The 26,912-nt window shown below is 36.4% G+C and overlaps 1 protein-coding gene across 2 annotated transcripts; it reads right to left on the bottom strand.

Moving 5' to 3' along the window:
* Positions 1 to 4,699: 4,699 nt before the first annotated feature.
* LOC103955650 (protein SCAI) lies at positions 4,700 to 10,970 on the bottom strand. 2 transcript variants are annotated; one of them, XM_048576203.1, is made up of 9 exons: positions 10,357 to 10,970; positions 8,587 to 8,793; positions 8,214 to 8,465; positions 7,151 to 7,217; positions 6,878 to 7,060; positions 6,646 to 6,737; positions 5,850 to 6,032; positions 5,633 to 5,769; positions 4,700 to 5,397 (listed from the first exon to the last, which is right to left on the bottom strand). In XM_048576203.1, exons 1-9 carry the CDS (start codon positions 10,864 to 10,866, stop codon positions 5,211 to 5,213), a joined length of 1,818 nt encoding a protein of 605 aa, XP_048432160.1. In that variant the 5' UTR covers positions 10,867 to 10,970; the 3' UTR covers positions 4,700 to 5,210. The 2 variants fall into 2 exon arrangements, 1 of the variants encoding a protein (XP_048432160.1); XR_007255321.1 differs by lacking the exon at positions 4,700 to 5,397 and having other exon boundaries at positions 6,642 to 6,737.
* Positions 10,971 to 26,912: the final 15,942 nt, after the last annotated feature.

Below are 26,912 nucleotides of genomic sequence, written 5' to 3'. Positions count from 1 at the left end.
GATATCAATCTATCAACAATGTGTTTGAAATAGATTATGTATTTAAAAATAAAAATAAAGACATTCTAAGTTCAAATTCTTTATGAACCAAACTACACTCATACTATCCATTCGGGTGGGTTTGGAGCAATGATTTCTGTGTGGTGGTGGCAAGTTTTGCAGACAATTACGTCTCACTCAGTTGTATGCGTTTTATGCAAGATCTAACCTTTGTAAAAATCCATTTTGCTTACCATTTTGTAGGGCCGTCTCTGAGATTTCGAGAACCCTATGCGAAATTCATTAAAAGGGCCCTTCTTATAAGACATCTTAGAAAAAATGGAACAATGTATTGATGCTAAAATGCAATATTGAAATAAACTTTAAAACTAACTAACCATCTGTTTCTAAATAATAAATATTATTAAATATAAAGAAAACTACAAAGTAACCATAGCACTTATAATTAACAATAAGTTCAATCTAAAGAAACCAAATAAACAAAACTTAAAAAAGTCTAGCATTGAAGTTTCACTTAAAGATGGCTCTTCGTGCATTTTTTGCTGCAAAATCATCAATTAAACCTTCATAATCAATTTTGTCTAAAAAAATCACTTTCAATCGATATCAAAGCAAGTTCATTTAACCTTGCCTACAATATGGTTGACCGCAAGTATGATTTTAATAACTTTAACTTTGAGAAACTCTTTTATGCAGATGCAACAGTAATAAGTACAGTCAACAAAATTCTGTATGTAATGCTTGCAGTCGGGAAACAACGCATCATCTCTAGGTAGTTTAATATGTCAATGGATGTCTTTATTTCTTTTGCCAAACGCTCTTGTAAAAGCTTAAACTCTACTGATAATGCATCCCCATCAACATCAAAGAGCTCATCTTTCTTGAGAAAGTTTTGAAGTCGATTACAACAATCTTTCAATTTATCATTGTCTATTGAATTCAATCATTCTGAAGTGAACAAAAACCCAAATATATCATCATACGCTTGATATTCTTCAAACTTTTTCTTCAGTGAACCGATAGCTTGATCTATTATATACAAGAAGTAATGAACCCTAAAAAATTTCTCTGCTGATTGTTCAGCTAGTTAGGATGATTCACCTTCAATCTTATCAAAATGTCTTTTTCTACAAACTTGACGCTTTTTTGGAAACACAGGATCAATTTCCATTTCAATGGCAAATGTTTTAGCATTAATCATAGTCTTCGCAAACCCAGTTTCTTTGTACTTTTTAAAATAAGCGATCAATCCTTGTACTTTTTCTATAGCAACATCAGTAAGTATGTCTTTAGATTGCAAATCTTTGCTAACCTCATTAACATAAGCTATTTGCTAACCTCATTAACAGAAGCCAATATTTCATACCAAGTAATCGTGCCCAATAAAAACTCAAAATTCCCAATGTCGTATGTTGCCAAAGATTTAGATGCACTTCTTGTTACTAAGTCATTGTCACTTTCTGCTAATTGGAGTAAAGCTTTTTTTATTTGTAGAGATTGGGATTGAATTGCTTTAACTCTTGCAACACGGCTTTCCCATCGTGTGGTTGACAATGATTTGAGAGTTAGTCCTTTTATATTTTCTTGCAAAATCAGCCATCGTTTTGTAGAATTTGCGAACAAGCTATAAATACGTTGTACTGTTCCAAAGAAGTCTTTCGTTTTGCTATAAGAGTTTGTCATATCACAAAATGTTAAGACTATGGCAACCACATAGAGTGTACATTGCCCTAAGATTTATATTCAAAAGTCTCTTTTGTACACCTTGGTGTCTCCCTCTCATATTTGATCTATTATCATAACATTGCCCTCTCACATCGTCAATATCAAGATCAAGAACTTTTAATACATTATGCAACTCTTCAAATAGTCATTTTCCTGATGTGTTATTCACAATCAGATATTGCAAAAAATATTCTTCTACTGTTACTAGAGTATTGTTTATATCTACACATCTTATGATCAAGATCATATGTCCTTTGTGGCTAAAATTAGGAGTACAATCATGTATCACGATAAAATTTTTAGCTTCTTTGACTTTTTGACTGATTGCAGCTTTGATTTCACAAGATATCAATAATATCAACTCATTCTAGATGGTATGACTAAGATAATGATAACAAATCTCATTATTTTGGAAGCGTTGAAGATAATTCTTTATCAATGGATTAGATTCAACCATCATTTGAACTAGGCCCATAAATTTTCCATTACTTTCTTGATAAAGCGTATCATTATTTCCACAAAAAGCCAGTGTGTGTTTAGCTAAATATTTCACAATGGAAATCAACCTTCGTAGTAACTTCTTCCAATGCTCTTTTTCTTTCTTGATCTGGTCTTGCACAACTTTGTAAATTATTTCGTTTTTCTGCAATCTAGCATGCAAATCAATCCAAGTGGTCATGTTCAAGATGTGATCAAAACTGTTGTCATACTCTTTAAGCCTCACATTGAGATGTGTCCAATCTTTGTAGCCCTTATTTGCTAATTGACCTTTGAGAGGCCTTTTCTTGAACAATTTACAACAAAAGCAAAACACTTTATCAACATTCTTTAAATAAACTAGCCAATCTTTATCATGTTTCTCTCCATTGGATAAGTATCAAGTGTAAAAGGCTGCATTAAAACGCCTATTAAACTGATCTTTAGAACCTTTCTCAATTGATAGATCTCTTGCATGACATTTGTCTACCAACAAATCAATCCATTTGGGATCAAGACTATCCCAAATTTGAGGATCATAAATGTTTAAGGGAATAGACTTACTCGGTTGATCAATGACAATAGGAGCATTCTCATGATTATCATTATCCTCAGGGTTGTCGTCAATTTCATCATTGCCCCAATCATCAACTAATTTCTCATTGTCATCCTGTTGTTCCGTAATTAAATCATCCACTGAACTTTGTGGTTCTTTTTCTTTCATAAAGAACCTATCAATAGCTCTTTTTTGAGACTGAGTCAATTGTTCAACTTTTCTTTTTCTTTGACACTTCAAGTAGCCAAATGGATATTTTCTAGTAGGTGCTATCTTTTATATCTCAAATAAGATCACAATAAAATTATAGTAAGTATGAACAATGAAAACTAATAGTCCGTAATGTGTGTGTCTAGCAATATTTTGTGATTGATCTTCTCTTGATTTTGCCCTAAAAAGTACAAAAGAAAAAAAAAATCATTATAGATGAGAAATACCCAAATCTTCAAATTTCAAGTCAATATACTTAAATTAGTAAATATCTTACTTTGATCGAAGTCTACATCATTCTGATCAGTTGATTAGCTTTGCCCTTTTTGCTAGATTAGCTTTGCTCTTTGGTAATTATTATTTTATATAATTTCTTACAGATTTTAGGTAGTAGTCTGATGACTTTTTGTTTTATTTATTTGATTAGTATTTCTATATATTATTTTTTATATTATTATATTCAATAAAATTATTTTTTGGGGGCCCCCAAAATTTTGGAGCCCTGTGCAATAGAACTGGTCGGACTCCTCAAAAACCGGCTCTGCCATTTAGTATTGCATTTTTAGTAGTATTTATCTTCATATGTAAGTGAGAGGTCTTAAGTTTGAGTCTCACTAAAACTTGATTCAAACCAAATTATTATCGCTAGTCTATTGTGAGAATTGGCTTATTATGAGAGTTATCACATGCTCTACCCATAAAATTAACAATATCCTATGCATTAAAAAAAAAAAATCATTTCCCTGTGTTGAAGATCTAACAACGATTTTCCTAATGGAAGGAGTGCAAAATTGACCAAGAGCTCGTTTGGAAGTAACTTTAAAATGACTGGAAGTGCTTTGAAAACCAATCTATTATAAAAATGCAAGTGAATTGTAGAAAAAGCACTTGAAGTACAACAAGAAGCACATAACTGATATTTATTGCAAAAAACACTTAAAATGTTTTTTGAACCCAAAAAAGGGTTTCAATCATCTCAATAACACTTCCAAATGAGTCCTAAATCCACTGGTACACTGTATAGCCAACAAAGTTGTGTTAACTACGGTATTATTAATACACTGAATAAATAAATTAATAACAATGAAGGTGTTTAAACAAAATATAGAGTACAAAATAGAAGCCAAAAACTCAAATCACAATGTGGAGTTGAAAAATTAGGTTGCTGATTTGTTTCCTCATTTCTTCATTGGTGATTTGTGTTTTTAGTGACTTTCCATTCGTGGGTAATAAGTCTTTGTCAAGAGTTAATGTGTTCAGTTTTTCTTTTTTAATTTCTGTTATGTGTGATTCTGTGTCATGTGATTAGAGGTTCCAAAAGAGAAACATTACTTCTTTTATTTGGTCAGAGGAGTGGGGAGGAAGTTCTGTTCAATTTTGGTTTTTCCGATGGCTTAGGAAGAAATTATGTCACTCTGATATTGCAGGTGGACAGCTTGCAAAAATTACAAGGTATACTACAATCTATACTTCTTCGGTAGATTTGATTCAAATTGATAGATTTCGGTAAGAAATGAACTTTTATCTTTTCTTTCAGTTAAGGACTCTTAGGACTTCAAATTTGTAAAAGATGTGAATATTATAACAATGGCAATAGAACCGCCAATCCATATGATTGTAAACAGATTTCAACATATAACTAAATACTATTGCATATCATATGTATTTAGAACTTTTCACATGTTTTATAGTGAGTCCTAAATCCACTGGTACACTGTGCAGCCAACAAAGTTGTGTCAACTACGGTATTATTAATACACTGAATAAATAAATTAATAACAATGAAGGTGTTTAAACAAAATACAAAGGACAAAATAGAAGCCAAAAACTCAAATCACAATGTGGAGTTGAAAAATTTATCTGAGATCCACTGGCCTATTCAAAAGCTTGAACGAGAACGTAAAATCGACGTCACGAATGGTTAAAACTAATTTAAATTTTGTATCACTAGCTCATTTCATTTTCTTTTACAAAGGTATATGCAACTATATGCAATTCCAAGGATCAGGCACCTACCTAAACACAATAACTCCACCATTAAACATCAAGAAGACACAAAGGCCTCCCAACATTTTCTCTATATTTCAAGCCTATCAGCCGATTTGTATCTTCTCAACCTCCGACCCGAGTACGCCAATTAATTCATCTGTGCTGTGATCGCACGGTGACACACCGGATCCACGAGACTTAACCCCAGAATGCTGCTATACTTACAATCTAGCTTTGATATCTCATTCACTAATCATGTCTCGACAAGGTGAAATAAGTCGGAGACGCTGAGGTGCTTCGCAAGCCTCTGGACAGCAGACCGCACAACTTCAGAATCTGGAGAAACTGAATTTGGGAGAAGAGGAAGGCAAACCGGTAAATGCTGCTCGCTGTCTTCAGGAGGACAGAAGAAATAAAGCACTGCTCTGCAGAATATAAATCTGGAAGTAGGATCATCGTGTAAGCATTTCCGCTATTTTTAACTTTTAACCAACAAATTAAAAGAACCAAAGACAATTGCTATTATTGCATTTCCTATTATAAAGGCAAATGCACACCCCAATCAGGACCAAGTCATGAAAACAAGTAGGATCGCAATAACACTAGGCATAACAAATTACGAGAACCAGATATTTGTTGCCTTATATTCCTTGGCAGGGTGGGGAAGATGTGTACCTCAGAATAAGTCGCCGCAAAAAAGGATCGGATATAACTTGTGCCCATACCAGATCCAGGCTTGTCGTTGTACAAAGAATAACTTCCCACTCAGAGAAGGCAGCAGAGAGTAGGCTTTCAGCATTGCTATAAACCTCCTGAAAGCAGAATAAATTAATTGGAACAACTACATAAAATGTATAGCCAGGACGTACAGCAGTCCTTGGAATTAACTTACTGCTTCGGTATCAGAAGAGGAGAAGCCAACTAATTGGACGAAAGCCGCCAGGGGAGCAGTCAAGAAAAAGGTAAACTGACTTCCATTTTGCGTTAAATCAGCATCAGCTGGATTTTTGAATGCTGGTCTCATAGGTGAAAGAAGCAGAGCAGCCGTCTCTCCTCTTTCCGCTCCATGTAAAACCTGAAATCATTCATCAGCAGAATGTAAGTATTTTCACTAACAAACACCACTAAGATGCAGATCGACTTTTTCCGCTGTCTCAAACATCAGGCAATGAAAAAAGACCATAGGATGGAGAAAGCTTCTCCAATCCCATCCAAATGGCCAAGAACCAGGAACAGAAGATGGCATCTGGGCAGGGAATGGGAGGGGGCAAGAATTACAGAAGTCTTTTCCACAAGTGCAACGTTTAGAAAGATTCACTAGGCATTGGCACTCCCTTGAATTTAGATGCCAAAACATATTTGAGCCAGAAAAGCATCAAGGTTGTTAGGGATGTACGTGCTTCCAATAACAAATACCAGGTAAAACATTACTGATTCCAGAAACTTGATAAGTTACTCTCAACATGTCAAAACTTACTCCAAGAACAAAGATATGTAGACCCCATAAAATGAAATTAAAACAATAAACATAAAATGTCTCTTTTTTTTTTTTGGGGGGGGGGGTGGGGGGGTGGGTGTGGAGTGTGGGTGGGGGTGGGGTTAAAGGAAAAAAAATCTGATTTGGAAACTACACTCCAATGTAAAAACATGCAACCACAGAATTTATGCACAAGTTTTGACAAACCTGCCTTGAATGCATGGCTGTTGTCGCTATCTATTACCAAGAAAAGAGGTCTACGAGTAAAAGGAATTATATCGCCGGGGTAAAGGTTATTCAAACCTGAAAATCAAAGAAAACGTAAAGGCAAGAACCAATAACACAGGGAAGCCAACAAATAAAATAAATGACTTAACAGAATACTGTTCACAAAATTGGCTAAATAAAACAAGGCAGCACATCGATGCATTACGGGAACCTACCACCATTTCCCCTAGGGCCAAACCATAGATATTGATCATAATAGCCACTTGACTCTCCCTTGTTATTTATACGTGATTCAGGCAGAAACTTGTTCTGATCTTGGAGAGGAACTTTGTTTTTTGAGGACTTCTGTGATCCCCCAGAACTGTACACCTGACTAGTATTACTTTGATCAACCTTCCCTGCACAACAGATCATCAAGTTCACTAATCTGGGATGACAAAACATGATGATTGATGAGTTAATATTTATCCAACGAAACCAAATTTAACCTGAGGCTGACAGATACACTAGCATAATACTGTCCAGAGGGAGCTCCTCACAAATTGTAGCCATCACCTGCCGATGCATCATTAGAAACTCAGCATTGGCAACTAAGATTAATTAAAAAGAGCATATGTATGTATATGATAGGTTGAAAATTTTATTATCTTCACACTGGCTAAAAAGCAACCAATATTTGATGGTCCCACACTACATAATTGCATTAGGACATTTTTACCCCATTATCTATTGCAGGTACATGAACGAACAGTGCAACTGGCGATGCCATTTTACAAACAAAAACATAAAGAACACCGCATGATAAAGCTGACTAAAATCACTAAGCTACATACAAATATGACAGGACACTGTGCGACCGAACATGCAAATAAAGGGGTTGTATGCCTATATTTGGCCTGAAAAAAGAAAGGGGTTGGACACATCTACGACAAAGCTTCAACATTATGGGCCAATTTCAAAAGAAACAAAAAATAAGAAGACTGGGGTTCACTTTGTAGTACAAAAAATTAAATAATAAAAAGATTCTTTCTGTTTTCCCTTTATGGTAAAAATATACTTCTCGATGTTTTCGTCGACCAAAACTCTCATTATAACAAGGAAATGGAGACCAAGGGGCTAGGGCATTCATTGGCATTTCAAGTTTTCAACTAACGTAGTAGGGGCTAGTAAGACATGAAGGCTCACAGTCCAGTGTTTCTTTAACAAAGCAAAGGATAAAACTATATATAACTAGTTTTTCAAGATTTTTGTTTCATTTACTCTTCTTAAATTATTTGAACAATTCAAACCAAAATAGAAGTGGGGCTTTGATCAAAATTTCATGAATAGTCCTTAGATGAGCCATACCTTTTGTAAATTATTTAACGTTTTAATTCTTGTGTCCTATATTTTGGGTTTTTCCATTTCCCTTGTCAGTTTTCTATCATTTTGAATGTTGCATATTTCAAGCATAACAGAACATGAGTTTCAAGGCTCTAAGCAGGTCCCTACAGTTCCAGAGACAGAGCCCTCAAATAACAAATATGATAAACATATGGCCTTAACACTTACCGCTATCAAATGTGTCACAGATGGACGATAGATAACAGCTTTCCTGGGATTTGGTGGTAAACTTGGATCAGTCATGTCCGCAGCCAAGTTCAAATCAATTACACCAGATGCCGCAGAAGCCCCAGAGTGTTCAATAAAAACGCCATTCTCCTTTGGTTCAACTGGTCGCTTTTGGTAGAAAGACCCACTTGGCTCCCATTCCAAACATTGCAGCATTCGGAAAGTGTCCAATGTAAGTTCAGCAAATTTGACCTGCAAGTCACAATGCATGGACATTCACATACCTTTTCCTTTGTGATGGCTGTATATTACTATCGATTCTCGAATGAATTAAAATCAATGATTAAAGATGTGAACGGTTATTTATTTTTACCTCATTACGGTGATAGCTTGTCAACAATGCATCTTGAAATTTTAAAACTCTCTTTGCATGGAAACGAGTAACATATGGAAGAGATGCTGGATTTGAATCAAACAAGGTGGAGTATCGCAATGGCCTGACATTCATAAAGGCTGTATCAACTTTCATAAATCGAGCAATTTCTTGCACCACTAGCCTCCATTCTTTAAAATTAGTGTCCTGAGAAGAGATAGCTCAAATGTCCAAAATCATGCAGGTAAAGCCAGGAAAGAACTTTGCAAGAAATTAATCAAGGAATACTACTACAAATTAACTATTTGAAGTTACAACTGAGGCATAAATAAAAGTTTGCACATATATTAGCTGTTTGAATTGTGACATAAGTAAATGCATACATAGTCCTTCAGTAAAAAATTGATTTAACTTTGGGATGTAGGTTTCAGTTGCTTCATTCATGAATCTTTTCAAAGAGTACAAGCAGAAAAACAAATGGGCTTTGGTGACTTGCAACTTCAAATTGCTTCGTCTAACTACTTAGTAACTCCGGAGACAGTTGTTGGACCTCAAAAGATTGGCCACACCTAAAACTAACCAGTCCCTGTGTATCAGCATAAATTCCACTGATTCCACCCTAATCCAACTGCTTCTGTCAGTCACTTTGCCAACTTGTATCTCAATGCTTTGCTTAAAATTAATTGTGATCTATAGGACTGGTGCACCAGTAGTTGAGATTACATATCCAGAAATCACATATCACTATTTCGAGGCAAGCCCACCATACTGTGTATATATCATGCGATATCATTCAGGGTTTGTCCCTGGTACTTTCACTTTGATCCTGCTCCCCAATTATCATCCTTCGTATGTATGAGATGCTAATTTTAGTCTCAACTTATAAAACTTTAAAGCTAGACAATTTGTACTCAATCTGAACTTCAATCATATGCCATAAAAATTCACATATGTTTGAATTAGCTACCTTATGTGCATGCAGTCAGAGAGAGAGAGAGAGAGAGACTAAATTGTTAATCAGATTTATTTATCAGCTAATAATTGTTCAAAATCACCAAAAAGAACCAGCACAAGTTTCGATTCAAGAGTGAGTTTTCTATATGTTCTCTTTTGCCTCGCCCCTCAACATGATGTGGAATTCAGACCCACCTGAGCCGGTGAATTACTCAGCTGGCGGTACCACTTTCATTAATGAGGAATTCACATCTCCTCTTCAGCCATTTCTCATAACAGCATGGCAACACTCGACACACTCGGATCTAGTTTACGTGACAAGTCCTTTTCACTTAATAAAATGACAATTAACAAAAATGTAGAAATGAGTCTTCGCTTGAAAACCGAAGACCCCAGATTGCATATATCAAAAATGCAAATCAAATTTCAGAAACTGCACTAACAAATCACACAAGGGGTGTGCTATCCACACACCTTATTTTACTTCTCACACACCCCTTGATAATTTATGTCTGTTGATCTTCTTCAATTCATCCGATTCGACAGCCAAAAATTAAAAAGGTGAGTGAGAAGTAAAATGGGATGTGTGGATATCACATCCCATCACACAATTGATCCAATCACAGCAACCACCATAAAAAATTGTCCATAAATTTGAGAAAGATTTTATCTTGGACTTGTTAGTGCTCTGTCTCTCCTAGAATAGAAAGGACTCAGTCAAAATCTCCTAGTCACTTGTATGATTCATTGGTTCTCACTTCTCACTTTCTTAGAAACCAAACAAATCCTAATGCGCAAAAAAGAACGAGAAATTACCCGAAAATTGGCTTTGCAGTTGTCAACAAGCGATTTGAACCGCTCAGCAAGAAGCTGAACTGTCTCGGTCCGGTTCAAAATCAACGAAACGAGCAAAAACCGAGCGTAGAACCTCAGCTCCTTGAACCGGACTCCGATATCCTTCTTCCCAAAACCTCTGGAGCCGGCGGAGCCATCGAAGTAGTTGCGGCTGAGAATGGCCTCGTAGAAGACGTAGGCCTCGATGAGGAATCGGGCCTCGCTGGTCCGCATATACTGGCCGAAGTAGAGCTGGCCGATCCGGCTGGCGATCTCGCCGATTTCCCAGCGGTTCAGACCGGCGCCGACAAGCTTGGAGCGGTTCTCCTGCTGGTACTTCCAGAGGCGCATATAGGCCTTGAAGACCTTGTGGAAGTAGTGCTGGTTGGGGAGGCGTCCGTACGCCGGCACGTCGCGAACCCTAGCGAACTTCCGGTCGGCGCCTTCCACCAACGCCCGGAACGTCCGCGTCACGACGTCGTTTTCGGACATGTGGCCGCGTTAAATCCGCTTGGGAGCTTGGGTTTCAGTAATTACAGTCCCCGGAGGTCATCGGAAATGGTGTAGTAGCGTTTATATACCATACACGGACAGGCTATAGAGAGAGAGAGAGAGAGAGAGTGTGTGTGTGTTTCTGGCTTATATGAATATCTGCTTTCTAACATTAAAGATTTTTTACTTTATTTTTTGTTGGGATTTTGGGTTTTTAATTTTTGTTTTTTGGTCACTGAATTTGTGAAATACTATTGGCGGCGTGAGAGATTTTGTCTGATTTTGACCCGTGACGTGATTTTTTTTTTTGATCATTTTTTTAGCATAAACAGGAGTACACCCAGAGATAAATGTCTATTGAAATCAAAATGGTCTCTAGATTGGAGTTTGAAAAATATACATGTAAAGCTCTTCGATGACCATACAAATATTTGGTACGGTTTATTTTTGTGTTTACAAAGTGTTTATTGTAATATTAAGCATATCTCAATAAGTTGTGTTGATAATATTTGACAAATTCTTTCGAATTATTTATCAGATTATTTCAGTATATATCGATAGTCGTTGACATGTGCGCCACATTGTTTGGCTGACGACAAAAAACCCATCAAATGTTTGACGAGATGCCTCAACAGTGAATCAATTGAATTTTTTTGCGCGCTTCACGCTTTGTTTATGTCTAAAAAACTTGTACTTTTAGCACTATAACTTCCAAGGTTAGAATCTGACTCTGTCATTGATTACACCGCCAGTAAAAGTTTTATGTCAATATACCTAGGATATATGAATAAAATCTCTCATAGCTTTATTTTATAAATACGAAATAAGACACTATAGTGCACCTGTATTATACAAGTTGTTTTAAGTAAGGAGAGTTTTTTAGTGCTGAAGAATGGTTTCCATGTCCATGTGATCCTGGAAGTACAATTGTGGACTAAGAATTAACCTCCTCTTTTAATATGATAATTCATTTACCAAAACAAAAAATATCCTACTTAACAAATATATTTTTTTTATTATTTCAAAAAGTTCATTTGCTACTATTGTTGCTTAGTGGTATATACTGAATTAGATGGCAATATTGTGTGTTAGCCCATATCTCATATCTCGATGTATTAAAAATAATTCTTAAATGATTGTTGTGATATATAATAAAGATCACTAGTCTATTAGGCTATCTTTAACTCAAAGATCTAAAATCTTATAATTGGGTTTCGTATTTTTAAGTATTCATCTATACGTGTGCAGTTAAGTAGTTTTTTTCCTCTAATGAAAAGGAACCTATTTCACTTCCAACTTTATAATTTGTTAAACTTTTGTATTTCGTTGATTTTTTTTTTTGCTACTAATTTTAGAATTAGTTTGGTATAAGCTATCTTGGTACAATTAGTTTGGTATAATCTATCTTGTTTTATCCCAAAAAAAATAAATGGTAGTGAAATATGAAAACATTGAACTTTTTATGCATTAGATACGAATTTGTAGAGTTTGGGAGGAGTCTTCTTGTTGGATATGATTTGGATTATTAATAATGGTAGTTTGACGTTGTGTTTAAATTTGACTCGTTGGATATGTTATTACCGTTAAAATTGATTAAATTGAATTTAAATTGTTGGATTTAAGAATGGATGTAGCTGGACATGCCACACTGGATCAAAATCCAAAATACGCACCAGCCGCTCGATCTAAACGTCTCGCACATTTAGGCTGTTAAAATAGTGCTTGTTGTGTGCTCATCCGCATTGGATCTTTCGACCTAACTCCTACTGCAAGACGGCCTCTCGACCCAGTTGCTTCCTTATCCACCCGCAGGGGGTGGGAGTAAACAATATCAAATTCCCACTCTCAGTCGCATTGTAACCTTAGGCTTTGTTGATACCTTACTTCATCTAAACCCGACTTAATAAGGATAAATTCACTCTTTGACGCCAAAGGCTCTGAGAAGAGGAGAACGAGCAAAGCAGTCCAAGTGTACACAAAAGGTTGATTAGTCTGAATCTCAATAGAATCCAGTCATATGCTGAGTTGTAAGCGTTAACATGTGATTAGTCATTTCAACACGTCTAAACTAGTTGAGTAAATGCACATATGCACTTGCTCGTTATTTTAAAATGGTACACCTCCATTAGCTCAATAGATATCAAGTAAAATTTGGTGGTTTTGAATAAACTCTCTAGAAATTGATTTGGCATAAACCTAAGTTTGAAACTATTGGTTGTTAGAACTACATATTTTGACAAGAGATTGTCTTTATGCATTTCCTGGCAGGCATCTAATGAAGAGGGAGATGAGTAGTTGAATGAATGGTAGTTGAATGAAGGAATTGCGTTAAATTGAATGGGGGATATGAAATGGACAAGGAAAAAGCATCTCCTCCTCCTTTACTCTTTCTTTGGTCTAATCACTCATTTGGCTTTATATATGCACTTTTTCCAATTTTCAATGCCGGTCATTTTCTTATGCTTTATTAGGTGGACTCTACACATTTTCTGCTTCCTAACCTAACGCAAACCTTGGATCATATGAAACATGTTTCATACTTTGACAAAAACATGTCCTTTTTCACAATTGAGATCGAGGAAAAGACGACTGTGATGAACTTTAGATGGTCCTTTCCCTTCGTGACTTCATATTTCTCCATTGTTTGTTCAAATACCATCACTAAAATGCCTTCATTTACTTGACTTTTATTTACGACTTTCAAACGTTTCTCGAATCACATCTCAAGAGCTCGCGAATGTCCTTTTAAAGACTCTTCGGATGTTTGACATGGGACCTTTTTGTGCCCACTAAATTTTGATATATTTATTCTGCATATTTGGATAGCCCTTGACATGAAGCAACATCAATCTACATGGATCTCGAGAGGACTTAGTAGGGTTACTCTCATCACTCAGTAAATGTCGACATGGGCACTACATGCACACTACTAAAACAAAACAAAAAAAAAAATGCTAAACTTCAAAAAACCAAAAACAAATGCGCACTATTTCTTTTACAATAGCCCCCTATTATTAGATACCTTGATCCCCATTGTTTTGGAGCTTGGAAGGCCGATGACATACTTGTCAGTCAAAAAGAAATCCTTTAATTTAATCATAAATGATGCTAATTAAGGTGGATTATTATCAACATTAATTTTTTTGTACAAGAAATAACAGAGTGGTGTTCCATCAATCATCATAAATAAATATAATGGGAACATTACTTTATTGACCAATAAATTGATCTAGAGTGACTTTGCACAATTAAACAGAGTAAACACCTAAATAATTACCACAAGCTCAAGCATACAATCACCACTAGTAATGACATGTCACAATAAACAATAAACATAACATAGTTATACGGGAAGCAACTTGATTCCAAATGAAATTGTAGTTGATTAGGTAACTGAAAAGGCTACGTAGACACGAGTGGTGTGATCTCCCACTCCCACCAATGAGAAAAATAATTCAACAACTTAGTTGAGAGCTTTAGAAAAGATGCTAAAAGCAAGGGCCGTCCATAATGTCAATAAAAAAGTGAAAATTATTTGTGAGTGTAGAATCCAATGACGACCTAATGGAACTGCTTAAGAATCTTCTGAAGTGTTGGAAAATAGCAGCAGCAGCAGTTGAGGGTCAAAAGAAATGATCATCCGTGTAATGATGAAGGGAGGGAAGCAAAGAACATTTGACACTTTTATGAGTGGTCTGCTCTGAAACTTCATCACCTCTCCACCACTGGCCGGCCATAGTATTCTCATTATGTTTCAAAAAGACTACTGACATTGATTTCAGGTCGATGGCTGCCAGTAAAACTGTGTCCTTAAACAGAAAATGTTTTCAGAAGTGTCCGAGGTAGATAGTGCTACTATGTCCGTTCACTATTTCTTTTTTTTTTTTTTATAGAAAACATCATTTTAATCCTTGGTAAAGATGATTTTTTGATTAAAACCATGAGTAAGATCAAAATCTAATTTTAGTCCCTTGATACATTAATAACCTCATTTACTAATTATATTTTGATGTTTTAATTATTTATCTTTTTCTTTCTAATTTTTGATGTATTAATTTTATTTCATTATAATTTTTATTTTCATTTCATTCATCGTAATATATTTTGTTGTGAACATTTAGATAAACTAATTTTTGTTATACAATATATTTCGATATACTTTATCTTCTTCATTTAGGTATATTAAATTTATTATAATACATTTCGGTGCATACATTACTTTTAGGTGCACACATTTCGGTACATGCATTTCGATACAAACATTTAGGTACATTAATTCAATATAATACATTTTCGGTACTAACATTTCGGTGCATACATTTCGGTACACACATTTAGGTAAATTTAATATTAATACATTTCGATGCATATATTTAGGTACATATGACACACCCCGACCCAGAAAGTCCACTTGGACCCTGAATCGAGCTGTGCTGGTCGACGCCTGAAAGGTGTCGAAGCCATAAAATGTGATAGAGTGTAGAAAAATGTGAATAATTTGAACCTAAAAATTTTAAATACCAGAGTGCGTTGTGCGGGAGCGAACCCATTTCACACACGACGTCAGAGCATAAGTAAGGTACAGTGTGGGTAAGAATCATACCCTCAGAAGTATCCATCAATACTAAGATTCGCCACAGATCCTTGTCGATATAAACTCAGCAGCTAAAACCTGGAGGGCACCAAACAGAGAGTGTGAGTGAGCAATAAAACCAAGCTTCCCAAAGTTATTACCTTTCTAAAAGTAATGCCCCTCAATGTAAAACCCATATCGTTTTCCATAAAACAATACAACATATATATATATACATATATCCAAACCATACTAAAAAATGGCCAAAACCACGGTTTGCCATGTCCATCAACATCACCATGCATTAATAAATAGGCCAAATGAACTTAATCAATATAAAATTATATATCAGTCGGAGTCATCTAATGTGACCTGTACGACTGCACCCATATCTCATCAATCAATGCTAGCACATAAGTCGGAGTCACCTCTAGTGACCTGTACGACTTATCCATATCTCATCAATCATGGTCAGCATATAAGTCGGAGTCACCTATAGTGACGTGTACGACTTATCCATATCTTATCAATCATGGCTAGCATATAAGTCGGAGTCACATATAATGACCTGTACGATTTACATATCTCATCAATCATGGCTAGCATATAAGTCAGAGTCACCTCTTGTGACCTGTACGACTTATCCATATCTCATCACATATCTCATCAATCATGCTAGCCAATAGCTCAATAACATGCTAGCCAATAGCTCAATAAGTATACCTGCACATGAGTCGGAACCACCTAAAGTGGTATGTACGACAAGACTGGGTGTAAATAAATACGCTCAAGTGCTACGATCACGTGAAGACTGTGCGAATAATCGCGGGTCACCTACGAGTCAGAACCACGTAAAGTGGTTTGTACGACAGGACTGTGCACCTACCTTGGATCTAAGGTGAGCGCAAGGTGCGGGAGGTGAACATTACGTGAAAGACTATGCCCTGGCCACGAGCGGGAGCACTAACACCGGGGTGCAGGTTTATAAGCTATAATATATCTCAACACAATCATACTCACTACCATCACTGTCATCAACATATACTCACCTGAAGCTTACCTGGGCGTTCGCGACGTCATTTAGCACTTCAAAACATTCATAATAGTTAGGTTCAGGTAATATTCATATGAATATGCCATGATGCAATCTAAACCCAAACATTTCATGATATTCCCAAAATATATAATACGGCGTAACATGTGCAATCAATAACACCTACTCCCAAACTATTTAATTTTGAGAGTAATCATCAGTGATAAGCCCAATTAGACACTAATTAAATTAACTATCATTACTTACCTTTCCTTACTTCAATTTCTTGATTCTTCACGCATTGATTTATGATCAACATTTAATCACCAAATCATAAAGCTAAATCTCACACTTCCACCAATGTCCCTCACATTGCTCAATTCACTAAACAAGGCTATTGTCTCAATTATTTAATCTCATTTATTATACGTACCCTAAACAGGGATCAAGCCATTCGTAATTCGTAATGATTAATTGTAGGTAACAAGCATAGATCACTTTAGAAGTGCTTGTGGAACTATCAATTATATGCCTATGAAAGAAAAGGATCCACTCACTTGTAGTCCACGCTATGATTATCTTGCAGACACATCTAGACATCACAATCTATCATCGCTTGTGACCAATTATCAAATCACGTCTCAAAGTTCTTACCGATAGAATACATAATTTACATAAAACATATCCTCAAGGACCTTTAAGAATAATTTGAGACCTATTAACAAAAAGTTAACCGTTGATCTTTGATTGACGGTAAGGTCTACAACCCTGTATGACTCGATTCGGAAGATCCGCATATCATATTTCCAATCCGTAACTTTCAAAGATCCACATTATGCTTCTAGAATAACATACTAAAATTTTATTACGATCCAACGGGTGGATCCTCACCAATTCCCAAAATTGATTAGCGGTTAACATTTTATTTTATGAACTTACAAATCCAATTCTGAAAGATCTGTAAGTCGGATTCCCAATCTATAAGTTCCTACATTCTTCAAATATTATGTACTACAATGTAACAAAGTTTGGTGACAATCCAACAGTTGAATCGTCGATTCACCTAAATACCTATTAACGTATTGTAGAGAATTTAGATTCCAACGATCAACCTATGTCATTTAAATATCAAGACTAAATTCAAGACATTTAACATAGCCAAAAATAGCATTGGCGGCCTACTAGCCATGCGCCAATGTGGGTGGCGGTTGACCGCCCCGACTCATCAGAAAATCTAACTATTTCCAAAAATTACCAAAATTTACAGGAATGAAGATCTCAAAGAGAGGAACAACTTTCATACTTGCCACAAAGTCCAAAAGTGGACGAAAGGGGGTCAATTTTTCCCACAAAGCTGGCAGGTGCCTAAAACTTCCCGACGTCGATTTGTCGTCTACGGTGGTCCAACGGGGTCAAGGTTGGTTGGGATTTTCTCCTGGGATGATGGGCTACTAAGCTCAAGTGGTGACATCGGACATCGCTTTGCCAATTTGCCGAAAATTGAAAAAGGTGGTCAGAGTACTATTGATTTTCATCGACTTTCGTGACCTCAAATTGCCACATACCGTGGTTAATTAAGATGGTTCATAGGTGGGTTTTGTAGAGGGGAATGAGAGCTTCAAGATGGTGGTGGTGGCGTCGAAAATCTCCACCGGAATTGGCCGAAATCGGCCTTGGAAAATGGGAGCTCGTGGTGGGTATGGGTCGACGGGAAGGCTACTCCCTTTTTTTTTTCTTTCTTCTTTTCTGATTTCTCATTGGTCCTCTTTCCCTTTTAATTTGATTGGTCCTTTTTTCTCTTTACTTAAGGCTGATTAGTTAGCCTTCCCACGAGGTGGGAGTTCAAATAATTTAACTACCTTTAAATAACCAACTTCAAACGTTCGTAATTATATCGTTATAATTCAAACTCACAAACGGCTTTTGCTTATGCGTTCGTAGTGGCAAGTACTACGAGGATATGCTAAAAGAATAAGTCATACGTCACTCTAATCGATGATCAACGGAAGTCAAAGTCCTTGCCTTTAGGGCATTTTCGTAAATTCATGCTTCTAAAATTAATAAAAACGTAAAATTTGGGATGGGTTGTCACACATATATTTTGGTACTAACATTTAAATATGTTAGTTCAATATAATATATTTCGGTACTAACATTTAGGTACATTAATTGAGTCTTTCAAGTTTGAAGAATGTTAAAATTAATAAATTAAAAAACTCTTTGTTGGTCAAAAAATAAATTAAAATTTGTGTATTAATAAATTTAAATATTTAATGGGAGACATTAAATAAAATACACATTAATTATTTTGAATTAAGGACACATTAGGGACTAAAATCAATATTCAATCTAACACCAGGTTTTTTTTTAAATTTTAATCTTCTTGAAGGATTAAGGTTCAAAAACCCCGTTTTTTTTTTCACTCATATTATATTGTTTAGTCCTTCATATTTTGTTATAAAGTGAGTGAAAAATATGACATTTGATGGACCATAATACATCATTTTTTTCATCAAAAAGCTAGTAGAAGACAAAGGAAAAATAGGCTATGTGGTTTATTTGATGATGAAGGCGTTTGGCATGAGGACAAGAGAGGCATGGAATCCATTATTGTCTCTTATTATCACCAAACATTTTCCTTCCCAGGGGCATGAGGAGGCATTTGTGGTGCTTGACTTGGTGGAACCTAAAGTAATGCCAAATATGAGCAGGGAACTCCTTGCACCATTTTTGAATGGGAAGATTTAATCGGCGCTGTTACAAATGCATCCTACCAAGGCTCCTAGTTTCGATGGTATGTCTCCCGAATTCTACCAAAACCATTGGATGATTGTTGGTGAGGATGTATGTGATGGGGTTCGGTCTCTTCTAACTTCCGGAAATGTGTTACGGAAGATTTGTTGGACTTTTTAAGGTATTTCAAAATACAAATCAATTTACTTCGTAAAAATTATGGTTGTTAATATTATCAATTTGGTTGGTATCCATCACTACTAATGTGCGTTACTTTCATACCTCGTGTTTTAAACATTTTAATGTCATACCTTAACTTACGAATTTGTAGAAATGTCAGACCTCTGTCAACTTTTCTGTAAATTTTTCTGTTAAATGCATACGTGACAGGCGCAAGAGTCTGAGACCCACCCCTCGCCTAACTGGATTGAGAAATTAATTAAATATTAGTAAATTAACTATTTTTTGTAGAACAAAATTAAAATTAATGAAAAACTCTCTCTTCCTATTCCTAGAATCCCAAATCCCTTTTCCCACCGCCACCATTTTCATCGTCTTCTCCTTCCTCCAACTCATCTTCACTACGTTCCCTGCTATTTTTCTTATTGTTTTGCACATACCCAATACACAATGAAGCTAAAACCACAGTGGCAATCATCAAACCGATAATAATGCCAACAGCTCACCTGCCCTGGGCAAGGAAAAGTCAAAGAATCAAAGATAAGGATTAATTACCCAAATCCTATCTTTAATTACATTCCCAATTGAAGCTTGACTCCATTCAAGTAAGTAATCCCTATTTAAACCAATTAGGAATATTTACTCCATTATCTTAAGATATTATTTCCTATTTAATATCTTGAGAGTATTTCTCCATAAAACCTTCACCAATAGGATGTCGCCATGTGTAGGGTAAAACTCTAACACCATGGCCGGCCACTCCCCTATATATACCCCCAATTCTACCAAATTTTGGTAAGTTTTTACAACCCTAACAAGCCCTAAACACTTAGTATTTTTCAGAGAAACAAACTTAGGCATCAGAGATCCATTAGCCTAACCCCCCCCACCTCGTGGGCGCAAGAGGCTTAGGTCCTTAATCAAAGGTGTTGATTGTTTTATAGGTGCATTTTCATCAAAGCTAGAGACGGCAGAAATTTGCATCGACAGCTATTACCCTGAAAAGCTTCCACTCCAAACTTTGATCCCCCAAAAACATGCAACAACCCACAAAAATTATTATGGAAAGGTTCAATTTTTGAGGTTTAACTGCGCTAAACCCTCACAAATCGGTCTTGAAAACATGTTACTCCCAATATCAAGCTCTTTAAGCCCACCAAACTAGGTTACATATTTTGGGAAATTCCCAGAAAACTTGTTCCTACCAAAATCAAGACACTATAAATTCTTGCAAATTGAGTTTCACAATGCATGTTCAGGAACTGCCCCAGATAGGGATTCCAATGAACCCGAAGCAAAACTAGATTATAACACAAGTTCCAAATCGACGACGGTAAAACCTTGTTCAACAAATTGCCTCTAAAATCAATGTTAGAATTGTACCCAAGATCCAATGCGACAATGCCATTGAGGAAATTGATACCCACAACGGATGATGATCTCAACCATTAGATGATACCCATAACAGCACATACAAGAACATGAGTGTGGGGCCCACGACAACCACTAAAGATGAAGATGCCAAGTCATGACAAATTAGTTAGTATAGTCAGCCAATCATTTAGTTCATGTGTCTGTAATTAGTTAGTTTGTTATAGTTGTTATGTAAATAGCTTTGGCTATATATATCAAAATAATGTGTAATTATTTTATTGATTAAATGAGAAGAGGAATATTCAGAGAAACAAGATTCTTTAGTTTCTTCATGGTACCATTGCCAATTGCTTCATAGCTTATTCGACCTTCATTTCTTCCGCTTCGATTCTTTAGCTCCGAAATCACAAATTGCATCTGTTTGTAAGAAATTGATTGGATTTCTTCTCCATTCTTGATTCTTGATCTTTTAGAGGAAATGCCAAAGAAAGTTAAGAGAGAGAGCTCTGGGCGACCCCCAAGGGGGGCTTGTGTAAAAGTGATATGAAACCCTAGTATTTATATGCTAAATGGGGCTGCAGCTGATTGTAAGGTGACGCCAACCATTAAGCCAAAGTTTTGAACGTTTTTCCTTATTTGGCTCTTCCAAATCAGGCTAGATAATCCAATTCCTTTCCCATTCTACTCTTCGTCTCCTAACCATCCATATTCGCTTTGGATTCTTTATTTGGGCTTCAAAGCAGGCCACTAAACTTCTTTCCACGTTTGAATAAGGGTTAACCCTAAAAATGGCATGTTTTCACTTCTTTTGCCTTCAAATTGATCCTATAGTACATGTAACTGCACACTAACACAAAATAGGGTAAAATGCAACTAGTTTAACTCAAAAAGTCATAAAGAGACTAGAAATGGATGGTATAAATGCATGAAATATATGAGTTATCAAAGATTAATAGTGAATGAGATGTCGGGTCTAGTGCATTGAGCGAAGTACTATAAAGCTTGCACTTAGGTATGGAACTTCAGGCTCCAAAGTCTCATCCTCATCCTCCTTGGAATGGAAGAGATCTCGTTTAGTATCTAGAGTCCGAACGACCATAGGAGTACTCGAAGGATTCGCTTTATCTTCATTAAAACGTCGCAACACCTTTTGGGAGTAGTTTAATTGATGTACTAGGATTCCATCTGAACAATGCTCAATCTTCAGGCTGAGACAATATCGAGGTTTTCCAAGATCCTACATCTCAAATTCTGATTTCAAGTGAACGGCAATTTCCTCAAGCTTTGCAGGAGTTTCGATGAGGTTCATGTCGTCGACATAAACTGCAATGATAGCAAATCCGGAATGTGACTTCTTGATGAATATGCATGGGCATACTTCATTATTCACATAACCCTGACTTGTCAAATATTCACTCACACAGTTATATTACATCCGCTCGGATTATTTCAATCCGTAGAGTGATCTCCTCAATCTAATACAGAGAGTATTTCGTGGTCTAGAACTATTTGAACTAGACAATGGAAGTCTTTCTGGAACTTTCATGTAGATTTTCGTATCTAGATCACCATAGAGATATGCAGTTACCACGTCTATAAGCTGCATATTTAGTTTTTCGGAAACTACAAAACTGATAAGGTAGCAAAACGTTATGACGTCCATTACGGGGGAATACATCTCCTCGTAATCAATCCCAGGGCGTTGAGAGAAGCCTTGCGCTACGAGGCGTGCTTTGTATCGCATTATTTCATTCTTCTCATTACGCTTCCTTAGGAAGACCTACTTGTAACCCATGGGCTTCACATGTGGTGGAGTAGAAGCTACATGCCCAAACACCTTACGTTTCGTAAGTGAATCGAGTTCGACCTGGATTGCTTGTTTCCAATTTGACTAATCCGCTCTACGTTGACATTCATCAACAATATGTTGGAAGCAATTGTATACATGAATTCATCATCGAAAATCATCTCATTTTGATTCCAAACCTCATCCAATACTGTGTAATAGACCGAAATCTCATGATTCTCAGGAGAATGGTATGTCTTATCTAAGACATCATCGTAATCTAGAATAACCTAGACTAGGATTACTAGTTTGTGCTGTTTTCCTTTTCCAGGGTTGTGAATCATTTGAACCAAGGGTCTGCCATGCTTTAGGGTAAGAGCAGGTAATTGGCTTGCTGCTAGTGTACTGGGCTGTGTGGGAGGTGTGGCCGCCCCACCCTTGGGACGGTCCGACCTTCCAAGGTGGTGATACATCATACGTTGAGTACATTCATCCTTGCAGGTGCATTTGTAGAGGTATATGTGATTTCGTCACCTTTGCTAGATCAATAAAAGCATCTGACATGCTTTAAGCGATGCTTTGAAGATCTAGAATACGTCGCACTTCAGTTTTAGACTGAGGGGTGCGGGGATCTAAATGAGACATATTGGGAGTAATCCATAACAATTCACGGTGTTCTACATGAACGTTAGTGATCTTAGCTCTCTGATGACGGGAAGACTGTCTCATTAAAGTGACAATCCACAAAACGTACAGTAAAGAGATCTCATGTCAAGGACTCTAAGTAGTGAATAATGGATGGCGAATCATAACCGACATAAATTCTCATTTTACTCTAGACGTAGTGGCAGTGCTATTAGCACATAGATTGCGCACCCTAACACACATAAATGCTAGACGTAAGACTTGATCTAGTAACTAACTGTAACGGTGGATGAGGTTGGGTAATAGTGGGCCTCAGGTAGACCAACATAGCTGTGTGCAATATTGCATGGCCCCAAGCAGATATCGGCAAGTTGGAATGCATAACCAAAGTCCGAGCTATCGTTTCAAGGCACTTTATGAAAGCTTTTGCCAGGGCGTTTTGGGTGTGAACATGGGGTACATGATGTTCTATTTCAATCCCAACAGACATGTAATAATCGTCAAAGGTCTGTGATGTAAACTCTCCAGCATTATCTAGTCGAATCGACTTGATCAAATAATCAGGGTGGTGAACCCCAAACTTAATGATTTGTGCTAGGAGTTTCGCAAATGCAACATTGCGTACGAGCAATAAATAGACATGTGATGATATGAGCATATTTATGCAACTTTGTTATCTTATTTCTTTGCATTTACTTCGTTAATTTCCATTTATTTTGGTAGTTTATGTTATTTTCGTATTATTGTAGGTCCAATTGGTAAAGATGACAGTAAATGGCAAAATGGAGCAATTTGGAGCAGTTTTGGACTTGGGTTGGATAACAGGCGTGGATAGCATATGGGCTGGATGTTTTTGGTGTTTAAATGGTGCTAGATATGTGCTAAAATCTGGAGAAATTAAAGTTGAGGCTTGGAAGGCAAGGAATTACACAAGAAAGAGGAATCCTAATTGGGGAGGAACATTTCTTATCCAACCTTATCCTATCTTACCTTATCTTATCTTATCTCCAGCTGCAAGGAGGAATCCTAATCATATTCCAACACTTTCTACCTGATTTTTAGAGTCCTAAAATAACTCAAAAACGCCAAAACCCTTTCCTCCTTGGATTCAGCCATTTCCCCTCCCTTATATATATATATATGAAATTCTTACAGAGATTTAGAGGGTGCCATGCCTACCATTCATCCATTGAAGTTGCTGGAATTTTCAGAGTTCTTTCTATCTTTGTTTTAAGCTTCAATGTTTATTTTAGATTGCTTTTTAGTTATGATGAACATGTGTAACTAAGTTTGTTTTTAGCTAGAGGTGAATTTGAAGCCATGATCATATGTTTTATATAAATTGATTACATCCAGTTATTGTTTCATAAAACATGAATGCGATTTACTTATCTATTTTATTGAAAACTTATTCTTATATGTTTATTAAGGGTGCACACTTAGTTTGCATGCAAGGATTTGATGCTAGAATATAAGGGAATTTCACCTAATCGTTATGAACTTATATTTGCAAGAAGTAAAAGTCACTAGTCATGATTGAGTTAAGCAAATTCTTGGCAGGAGTATCATGCTTTTCATAGTTACAGATGCTTTGTCAATGCTTATGATTTTCACAGAACTTAATGATCTTCGAGATGTATCTCTATCATGCTTTTCATAGTTAGGTAACTTGAAAAGAATAATTTGGTTGTGTCATTGGGTCCAATTCAATGAACCTAGGAAATCTAAGAGTTAATTTGGGGGATTGTCATTCATGGTTTATAGAAATAATAAATGGAAATCGATTTGTATGCGTATGTTTCATGTGTGGAGAAGAATCCTCTAGCTAGTCTTTCACCTATATCTCGTACAAGACCTAATTGGTTTGCTGCAATTTACTGTATTGTTGTTATCCAAAAATCCCCCTTTGTTCTTATTTTGTGTTAGTCTAGCTTAGTTTTTAGTTTTTAAGTTTAATTTGTGTTGATTAGCATCTCTCCTAATCCCCGGTCTAGAACGATCCCTACTTGCTCATACTACAATCATCTAAATTATAGGGTTTAATTTGTGTACTAGTTTCTATCACATCAAATTTTGGCGCCGTTGCCAGGGATTAGCAAAATGGCTAATCTTCCCTTTTGTTTTTGTTCGTGTCTTTTTTTGTGTTTCTGATTTAGTTTAGTTTAGTTTTCTTTGTTTTAGGTACTAGTTTATGACTCGAAGTTCTCAACCTGTTTGTGGACATATATTGGAATTTGACGACGATTTTGAACGAATTTTGAGAAGGAAGAGGAAGCAGCCAAAATTCAATCCACCTAGTTCTAGTTCTGAATCTGAATTTGAAGCTGAAATTGAAACGGAATTGGAAGAGGAACAAGACATAGTTGTTGACAATCAAACAATCAAGGAACTTTCAGCCTTGGGATTGGACAATGCCATTCCTCTTTGCATTCAATACCCTGTGGCAGTTCAAGGGAAAACTGATGAGTTTGAACTGAAGTCTAGTTTGCTGCATCACATTCCCAAATACCATGGGCTGTCCATGGAAGATCCGAACAAGAATCTTAAAGAATTTGAAGTAGTATGTTCGAGTATGACACCAATTAATGTGGATGGGAATATTTTGAATATGAAAGCCTTTCCATTCTCTCTTTTGGAAAATACTAAATATTGGTTATTTGAATTAGCACCTGGAATCGTCACTTCTTGGGAAAGCATGAAGAAAGCATTCTTAGAGAAATTCTTCCCAACTTTAAGAGTCATTCTTTTGAGAAAGAAAATTAGTGGAATTCAACAAGGCCCATGGGAATCCTCACCAGCTTATTAGCATTTCAAGACTTTAGTTGCATCTTGTCCACAACATCAAATGAAGGAGGAGCATTTAATTCAATATTTCTATGAGGGACCACTTCCACTTGAGAGACAAATGCTTGATGCTTCAACATGAGGTGCTTTAGTTGACAAAACCCCAGTTGTTGCAAAGATTTTAATAGTGAATCGAGCCTTGAATGCAGAACAATATGAAGGAGTTAGAGAAAGAGAACATGCACACCTAATCCAAGTCAATCAGGTAAATGCTATTTTAGAACTCTAATCTCAAATGGCTAGTCTCTCTACTTTTATATCACAGGTTGTTGAAGGATCCAAAAGTGCAAAGTGTAGCTGCATGTGGCGTGTGCTCTATGCAAGGACATCCTACCAATCAATGTCCTCAATTAATAGAGAATGGGGGATGGAAAGTGCCAATGCTATAGGTTATCAAGGCCAAAATCAACCAAGGAGTAACCCATTCTCCAACACTTACAATCCGGGCTGGAGAGATCATCCAAATATAAAGTGTAGGGAACCTCAACAAACTCAACAAGAAGGTGGATATAGACAGGTACCTCCAGGGCTCTATCAAAGGCCATTTGCACCACCACAGCCACCCCCACAACCTTCCCAACCAAATTTAGGTTCATTAATAGATTGTGATAAAATTCTTCAAGCACCAACTTCAGGGTTTACAAAATCAAGTCAAAGAGATGAGCGAAGTGAAGAATCAAATTAGGCAGATGGCATAATTCATGGGACAATTTAAAGAACAAGGCAAACTCCCTAGTTCAATCATTGTCAATCCAAATGGAGGTTTTGAAACTGCTAAGGCCATCACCTTGAGAAGTGGTAAAGAAATTGGAACCAATCCAAAAACGTCCAAACAAAGCCAAAAAGAGGACGAACAACTGTTGCCCGAAGAAGAAGTG

Source organism: the organism of the source record quoted next, unplaced genomic scaffold (assembly GCF_019419815.1).
Source record: "Pyrus x bretschneideri cultivar Hongxiangsu unplaced genomic scaffold, Pyrus_bretschneideri_v1 Contig86, whole genome shotgun sequence".
In the NCBI taxonomy this organism is placed as follows: Eukaryota; Viridiplantae; Streptophyta; class Magnoliopsida; order Rosales; family Rosaceae; genus Pyrus; species Pyrus x bretschneideri.
Note: the sequence above shows the minus strand (reverse complement) of the source record. Positions and strands in the feature narration are given on the sequence as shown.